This window comes from Abramis brama, assembly GCF_963993115.1.
Source record: "Abramis brama genome assembly, chromosome: 20".
NCBI classification, from domain to species: domain Eukaryota; kingdom Metazoa; phylum Chordata; class Actinopteri; order Cypriniformes; family Leuciscidae; genus Abramis; species Abramis brama.
The window spans coordinates 11460761-11469730 of NC_139982.1; the positions used below are offsets into that span (position 1 = coordinate 11460761).

General features: G+C 37.2%; 1 protein-coding gene across 2 annotated transcripts; it reads right to left on the minus strand.

The window, feature by feature from the left end:
- Positions 1–520: 520 nt before the first annotated feature.
- spi1a (Spi-1 proto-oncogene a) lies at positions 521–6665 on the minus strand. Of its 2 annotated transcripts, none has more exons than XM_084094702.1 (5): positions 6377–6665; positions 6051–6141; positions 5653–5825; positions 2693–2846; positions 521–1481 (listed from the first exon to the last, which is right to left on the minus strand). In XM_084094702.1, the coding sequence occupies exons 1-5, from the start codon at positions 6413–6415 to the stop codon at positions 1165–1167; spliced, it is 774 nt and encodes a 257-aa protein (XP_083950828.1). In that variant the 5' UTR covers positions 6416–6665; the 3' UTR covers positions 521–1164. The 2 variants fall into 2 exon arrangements, with proteins under 2 accessions (XP_083950828.1, XP_083950829.1); XM_084094703.1 differs by having other exon boundaries at positions 5638–5825.
- Positions 6666–8970: the final 2305 nt, after the last annotated feature.

Genomic DNA, 8970 nt, shown 5'->3' on the forward strand with positions numbered 1-8970 from the left:
TTCGAGATAACAACTGTAGCATTCATTTTTGTGTGTGATGAAAATAACTTTGGAAATACCCTAAAGAGCAATGAAAAAACAAGTTCTGTAAATTCATTTGTTTTTGTTTATGAGGCATGCATATCATATTCATCATTCATTGTCCCCAGGGTGGCAGCATAGAGCAAGAACTAGTATTATTTTTTGCCAATTCGAATAATAAAGTAATTCAAAGTTCAATTCATAGTAGAAATTGTATTACCATGAACATAGGATTAAAAATACATCATATTATTACCATGAGACAGGCTGAATAGGAAAACTGGCCATTTTGTACATGTATTAACAAAACAAAAAAAGGTTGCATGGTTGTCATGCTGTACTTGTAAAATGAATGGTTTTATGTAATTACACAGTAATAAAGCTATTAAGAATGTAATTACACAATAACAAATAATGCTCGTTAAATTGTTGAAAGCCCCTAAATCATTCCTACCTTTCACAACATTAACTGTTTTGCTATAACAAATACAACAAGAAACCCAGTAGGAAGTAAATAAGCAGACTTCCAGGTTAATTTATTTAGCAGTGTGATACCGTCACATAATATAAAGAAAAACACTTTTTAATAAGCATAAAATAAGTTAAGGCTTTAGTTATTTATGTGGATGAAGCAAATGGGAGTCAACCTACAAGAAATTGTCAAAATAGCAAATACATTGAAATGTCCTGCAGTATAACATGTTAAATCCATCTAAATTACTTTAAACAGCGTTTATTTGTGCAGTTTTTATGACTATATTAATTGAGAGACTTCGGATTTTTTTTTTTTTTAAATCCATTTGTCACATCACTAGACTATTGAAATGTATAGTGAAGTAATTATGAAATCAAAAAGCTGATTTAAAGAGGTTTAAAGGAAAAAACAGTGACCAGTTACAGCATCAAAACCTGCAAGCATGTACTCGTTCCCTTATACAAATATATAAACTTTAAGCTAAAAAATGTTGAAAAATAACGTCATTTGTCCATTGGTCAGCTACCCAAATATTACACATCCCTACATTTTACATATCCCTGAGATTACAATTTTGACTGCAGAACAGTGACAGGAGAGAATTTGAGAATAGTGACATTGTAGGTAAGAGACGCTGGATGCATAGGAAATGTTTTGTGTCCAGAGTGTCAGTGATGATACTGCCTCCTATCCACGGTCATCCTCCTCATCACGTCGCCGCTGAACTGGTACGTAAGTTTCTTCTTGACCTTTTTGACCTCGCCGGTCTTGCCGTAGTTGCGCAGGGCCCTGGCCATCTTCTGGTAGGTCATTCTCTTGCGGTTGCCCTTCTGCTGGCCCCAACGGCCGGCGAGTGTCTCCTTGTGTTTGGAGGAGAACTGAAATATGCCTCGCTCTCTGTCCACCCACCAGATGCAGTCCCGCATGTCTCCGTCCTGCAGGAGGTCCAGGAGGAACTGATAGAGACGCACTTTCCGTTTGTTTCCTGTAGAAAATGACTCATTTTAAAGTCTGGATGGCACACAATCCCTTTGGCTTCCCTTTTGATATGCATTTCTTTTCAAACACAATATTTAAAGGGATGTTGTGGGTTAAGTACACTTTGAGATGTGTAGATAGCATTAGTGAACTGCTGTTAATTACCATATAAATGTGCGTACAATAATGTTTATGGGGAAAGAAATTCTGGAGTGTTTAAAAGTAGAAACCTGGTATTTTGGTAATGTTCTTATATTAAAGGGATAGTTCACCCAAAAATTCCAAATCCCAAAATTATCCCTCGATTTACTCACCCTCAAGCCATCCTAGGTGTATATGACATTCTTCTTTCAGACGAACACAGTTGGAGATATATTTAAAAATGTCGTGGCTCCTCCAAGCTTTATAATGGTAGTGAATGGCGGTCCTTATTTTGAAGTCTAAAAAAGTGCATCCATCCATCATAAAAGTAATCCATGCGACTCCAGGGGTTAATAAAGGCCTTCTGAAGTGAAGCCATGCGTTTTTTGTAAGAAAAAATATCCATATTTAAAACTTTATAAATTAGCTAGCTTCCGGCAGACGGCCTACGCAAGTCGACTTGCGCCAAAAGAGTAAAACTTGACGTTGTATGACATAGGAGTAGCGTAAGCTTAGACGCCTCTCGCGGTTCAAACAAACAGCGCTGGGCAACAAACTCAAGCTCCTCCCTCATTTCTCTTTAACAATTCTCGTTTTAGACTTCTAATTCGTGACTGGTGTTTTGTTTTGCTCTATCCTCTGCACTTCAGCGTTCATCAATGCGTCAGATCAAGGGTCTTCCACCGTAAATCGATGCGTACGGCCGTCTGCCGGAGGCTAGTTATTTTAGTTTAAAAAGTTTTACTTGTGGATATTATTCTTGCACATTGCATGGCTTCGCTTCAGAAGGCCTTTATTAACCCCTGGAGTCGCATGGATTACTTTTATCATGGATGGATGCACTTTTTTAGACTTCACAATCAGGACCGCCATTCACTACCATTATAAAGCTTGGAAGAGCCAGGATATTTTTTAATATAACTCCGATTGTGTTCGTCTGAAAAAAGAAAGTCATAAACACCTAGGATGGCTTGAGGGTGAGTACATCATGGCGTAAATCAAGTCGAGACCAGAAGAGGGTCGTGTCCGAGACAAGACCATAAAAACCTCACGTTGGACTCGGGCTCGAGGGCTCACCTGATAGAGTGCTGGAGGTGCACGGATGTCCGTCGTGGTCCTCCTCTCCTTCTGACACCTCAAAGGGTGGACTGCGTCCCCCGGGGTCCTCCTCATCAGTACTGCAGTGGGGGAGCGGGGACCGCTGGTACAGCGTGTGGGGGACGTACGTATACTGTAGAAACACGCCAACAAGCATTAGTCCTACCTCCATATGAAGGTTATCATGCTGACCATGGCACAACTCACAAAATCAAAGCAATCAATGACCAACTCAAGAGAAAACATGATTTTTAATAAAAAAGCATGAACCTGCAACCCTAAAACTAACCCTCAGTGGGGCGTGAGTAGGTCATACGAAAACATGTGAATGAGTGATTGTACGAATTCATATATATTTGTCAACAATTTGCGAAAGCATAAAATAGTAAAAAACAAAACAAAAAATGTCATGAGACTCATTTCATTGGATAAAGGAAAATATAAAGCAAAATGTCTGACAAATGCAAATGATGAAGCAATGTTTTTTCTGAAAAGTTTATCAAATGTACATTCCCACACTTATTTTTGAGCAGAAAATGCTGGTTTAGCATAATCTTATATTAGTGGTACCAAATACTCGGAAACCACAGAATTGCTTTACATTGAAAGAGGAAGTGGAAAAACTCAGTGTCAACAGAAAGCGACACACAATGATGTGGTCCCACATTTACAAATCAAGTGCACATCACGTTTTGCTTCCAAATCATCCCGGAGAGCCACAAAGTTTCAATTCTATCAGCAGAATCCTACCAAACAAACACATATCGGTAAACTTTTTATATGGCCCGTTTATTATTTAGCTATATTCGTAATCAAAGGGGTGTATCTAAAATGAAAGTTTACTCTTATTTTAAACTCGTTTAAAGAGATAGTTAAACACATGTAATACCTGTTATCCATTAATCTAATTGAAAGTTGCTCGGCTGTTAAATCTCTGCCCTCCTTTAGCTCTCAAATCTCATTCAAAAATGCCGTGCCTAAATGCATTGAGGCGAGGGGTCAAGTTTTGACTGGTTAGCATGATCAAGTTAAGTTAGTGCCTAGATGCAACTAGCAAAAAACAAACTAACAAACAAAACATTGGTCTCCATTAAGATTAAGATGTGACCTTGTTTATTGATGAAATGGATCACAAATATTTGATTGTATTATAGATGCTTTGCCAGAGAGCTGTATTTGTGCAGGGCAAGTTCAGTCGCTAATGACGGACTTCAGCCATCAACTAATCAGGACGCCATTTTACTGTGGACCGTAAGCCTCATGGTGTTACGGCTCTGCTGATTGGCTCAAAATATACATTTCTGGAACTGGAACTGGAACCTCACAAAAAAAAAAAAATTAAGTGGCTTTATATTAAGTGGCTTTAAGTACAATGTACTTACATTGAAATTAATAATTTGATACAATGGACTTATTGTGTACATACATGTTTTTACATTGTATTTATATTTTGAAAATACCTACATGTAATTACAGCTGAAATTAATTTGCATTTGTAATTACACTGTTGACCCTTCCCTTACACCTTAACCCATCCTTTTACCCATCCATCCCACCACACCTGTCCCTACAACCTGAACACACTTATTTTTCGATGTAAGTACATAGTACTTAAAGCCACTTAATATAAAGTGGGACCAAAAAGGAAAATTAGCTCGATTCACTCGGTGTGCGATCTACTGACGACGAGCAAATGAAAGAACACAGACTCAGTCGGATCATTTCCATTAATGACCAACACAATCTACCAGGAGCAGCACAAATCAGCGTCTGGTTTAAGGCATGCTTTTTTGGGGCGGTAAATAATGGCACAAATACCAGTAAATTCATGAGCGCAAGCCTTAGTAAATCACCTTGCATGATTCATTTAAGTATTCTCCTCCCATACCTTTTGCGTCTGAAAGGGAAACTCCTACAAATGCATATGCAATAAGATCAGCCGCAAAAATAACCCTGTTACAGCGCTAATTTTTGCAATGGATGCAGGTGGTGTAGACATGTTATTTGTTTCAGTATTATAGGCAGTCATCACTGTGATTGACAGGACTAATAACTGGCACTAACTGGTTTGGGAAAAAACATGCGCATGATCTTGAACAACAGCAGAAGCTAAATTGTATGGATTAGCCCAATTTTATGAGGCTTTTATTGCGTTTTTGTCATTTTTTGGAGCTTCACAACACCTAATTCACTTTTGTTTTATGGAGAAGAGCAGCTGGGATATTCTGCTAAACATCTCCGTTTATACTTTGCCGAACAAAGACAATCTGATGGGATTAGAACAAAATAAGCAGAGTAAAAAAAATGTGTTGTTTTTTTAAAAATATTTTTTCTTTACAGTAATTGTACTGTATGTTTGTGACCTGATCTTGGTCAGACATTTACATTCAAATGGCTTATTTTACTAAATCAAATTCAAAACTCCTAGTTTGCATTAAACTCAGAGGCTGTCATTAGTTGAGGTTTGACTGTGATTGTGTTTAGAGAACGGTGTGTGTGTGTGTGTGTGTGTCATTGTGTAGCAGCAACAGTCTTTAGTCAGGAAAGACTGTGTTGAGCAATCAGTCTGTCTCCTCCACTCACATCCTGTCCATCTCTCTTTCTTTTCCTTTATCATTTCTTTCTCTCACACATTTTCACTGATTGCAGTACTCTATTTGTTACTAAATTAATATTAATGATTAATAATAAAAAGGAATATTCATTTTTAAATTTTAGTAATGACACTTCTAATGTCTTTCTTATTTTACTGAATATAATATTTGTCTTCATTTTTATTGTATTGAGAGGCCACAGTTAACAGAGTCAACACACTAAAATCTCTATTTACCTAGCAACAGAAGATTTGAGGCTTCACATGGGAAAACAGAACCATTTCAGTACATAAGATTAAAATAAATAAGTAAATATAAGAGATGTTATACCATTATGACACTAACCTGTGGAGGAATCACAGGTAGAAGTGTTCCCATCCCTGCGTCCACAGACGGGTGGAAGGACTCCACGTCTCCATAGCGGTATGTGGTGGGATGAAGCTCAGTGAAATGGTTTCCTTGAGGCGGCTCAAATTCACTGTGATGAGCGTGAACACTTGTGTAGTCCCAGCCACTTTCTTCCATGAGAAACAGCAAGGGAGAACAAAACTGAGCTCAAAGTTCACTTCAAAACTGTTTCTTTTGATTGTTTTTCTGCTGTGAAATGACTTTTATCACAGTATCAGTGACCAACAAACCAGTTCTGGATATTTAGCAGCTCAGACAGAGAACCAGTGGGAAATGACGAGGATCATCACACTATGAGATAACAAGAATCAAAAATGAATATTAAAAAAACTCACCGGGATGAGTCTCAGGGTCAGTACTGAGATATGGGTAGAAGTCATATATCGGCCGGGCGTCATGGTCATACGGAATTATTTCTTCAGACAACTGAAAAAAAATTGTTTTTCTTTCACTTTTTTTATTTTTACCTGTTTAAAATTAGTTACAAATGTACAAAATGTTCTCCATATGACTCCATAAATTCGACTTCTATAATTATACTATGCACAACTTAATTACATTTAAAAAAAAAGATAACATTTTTCTTTAACAAAAGTTTTTTAGTTCTGCCTGGAAATGTTTAAATTGGAAAGAGAAAGAGAAGACAATCTCATATACTTACAGGAGAAATAACACAGCTTTCCATTCTGTAATGCAACATGAAGCCCTTCAATCATATAACTTCTTTTGTGGTGTCTATCTCACAGTTTCACACTTATTTACAGAATATTGCATAACGTGGAAATTACTTCACAAGAGCGCTGTACTGTGGTATCTCTTTTCAAATGGGCAAATCTTGTTTTTAAACTCTTCTGCCTTCAGCTTCACTGTCCTGATGTAAAAAAAGACTAAATTTCCTGTATCGCCCATGAGCGATTAGCCTGACTTTACTGACAGATCTGGCCTCTGATAGGTCAAATGCGGCGATGACTTGTGATTTTTACTTTGTGACACTCTCAAGGGATATTAACCAATCATGATCCAGTTGATGGGATGGCCTTATATGCATCTCCACTTTCTCTTAGATCATTAATTTCTTATAATTATTATTTGTTATTAGAAAGAGTTGGCAGATGATGCATTTGACCAAAAACTTTCATTTTAGAAAGATTATTGAATGAACTGAATGAGGCAGGCCTTCATTAAACGGCATCAAACGTTCTACTATAAAATAGATTTTTTAACTATTTTCATTGCTTTAGATTTTTTTAAGGTCTCACTCATGGATTGTATTCAACAGTTTTGCACCAGTGCGCTAATAAAATACACTGAGTTGTGTTTGTAATGACTAGCATGAGCAATAATCTGGAGTTTTTCTGAGTTAGGTGATCAGGCCGTGATGTTGTGGCCTTGAGTCAGTCAATCTGAGGGACATTTTTACATGTGCTATTGTCTGAGAGTCATAAACTTCAGCGTTTGGCCAAAGTGAAGTTCCGAGAGAACTTTGTTCCCTTTTTAATCAAAGCATTGTACTGTTATCGGAGGTTTTGAGGAAGCAACTACTATTGCAGCAGAGACAAATGCATTATTCTGTGTTTGACTTGATTTTCATATGCTAAACTCGGTTGACATTAGGTGATGCAGGCATGTTTTGAAAGGGGAAAATCTATCTATCTATCTATCATCTATCTATCTATCTATCTATCTATCTATCTATCTATCTATCTATCTATCTATCTATCTATCTATCTATCTATCTATCTATCTATCTATCTATCTATCTATCTATCTATCTATCTATCTATCTATCTATCTAATCCCCTAACCCTATGTATCACAGAAAACCTTTTTACATTTTCAGAAAACATCAGTTATTATGATTTATAAGCTGTTTTTCTCATGAGGAACAAAACATGTCCCCACTAAGGATTTCGGACCTTATACCCATATCCGGGGACTTTTTGTTTCCATAATGTATAGGGTATACCTGAACCACACACACACACACACACACACACACACGTTGTGTTTCATGTTTTATGGGGACTTTTCATAGACAGAATGGTTTTTACACTGTACAAACTGTATCTTCTGTCCCCTTACACTAACTCTACCCCTAAACCCAGCCGTCACACAAAACTGTCTGCATTTTTACATTTTCAATCACTTATTATGATTTATAAGCTGTTTTCCTCATGGGGACCAAAAAATATCCCCACAAGGACAAGGATTTCGGATATTGCCATCTTTGTTGGGATATTTTGTCTCCATAAAGTATAAGGTATCCCTGAACAACACATACACACACAAACACACATGCGCGCACACACACAAACACACAAACACACATGCGCGCACACACACACACACACACACACACACACACACACACACACACACACACACACACACACACACACACACAGTAATTGGGGAAGTTTGGAGCTTTCACATTCACTTCCCTAAATGTAAATGTGACAGCCTTAAATGGACACTTGTGTAATGTCATCTCTTTTCTGGAGTTGAGTACTCTGCAAGTATTTTATTTTTGTATTTAAAAAAAGAAAACTGACCTTAATTGAGATTCAAATGTTCTTTTTACACAGTTAACAATTTAATAAATGAGCTTTAGATTGTGATTTTGTTCTGAGTGATATGAAATGGTATTTTGAAGTGGCTTGTTTTGAACTAGCTGACCCGCACACTGTGACTCCTGAGTGGGAACCCAAAGGTTTTGTCTGTGTGCTCTCATGTTTTCCCAATAGTGCATTGCAGGGTATTTTCAGGCACCACAGGAAGTCCGTTACATCTACACACACACACGCACACTCTCACACACACAGTCACTGTCTCTATTGCACAACAGCCTGAAGTGCTGTATAACTGTCTCACTCTCGAACAGAGGACAATAGCCACAACATCACAACATTAAGCTTGATAAGATTTACATCTATAAGAATACTGTATATTGTTATATTGTTAACAGTAATCACTCACAAAAGACTTTCCTTACAATAAAGAAAAAGCAATGAAAATGTTGTATGTAAAATGGTAAAATTAAATATGAAAATTTTGGGAGTTTTTTTGTCATAAGACCTATTAGATATGCAGGTCACACTTTATATTAGGTGTCTTTAACTACTGTGCACTTGCAATAAAGAAAATACGTACAGTGTTTATTGTGTTGTTGTTGTATTGCAAAACACTTTTGCTGATACTGAGGTGGATACGGGTAAGGTTCGGGACAGGTTTGGTGGTTTAAGGGTGGGTTAAGGT

Coding starts and splice junctions, on each gene's coding strand:
- spi1a (XM_084094703.1), bottom strand. CDS start 6,415: ATGTTGCATTACAGAATGGAAAGCTGTGTTATTTCTCCT. Junction 6,142..6,376: donor AAAGCTGTGTTATTTCTCCT/GTAAGTATATGA, acceptor ATTTTTTTTCAG/TTGTCTGAAGAAATAATTCC. Junction 2,847..5,637: donor CACAGGTTAGTGTCATAATG/GTATAACATCTC, acceptor GTGTTTCTACAG/TATACGTACGTCCCCCACAC.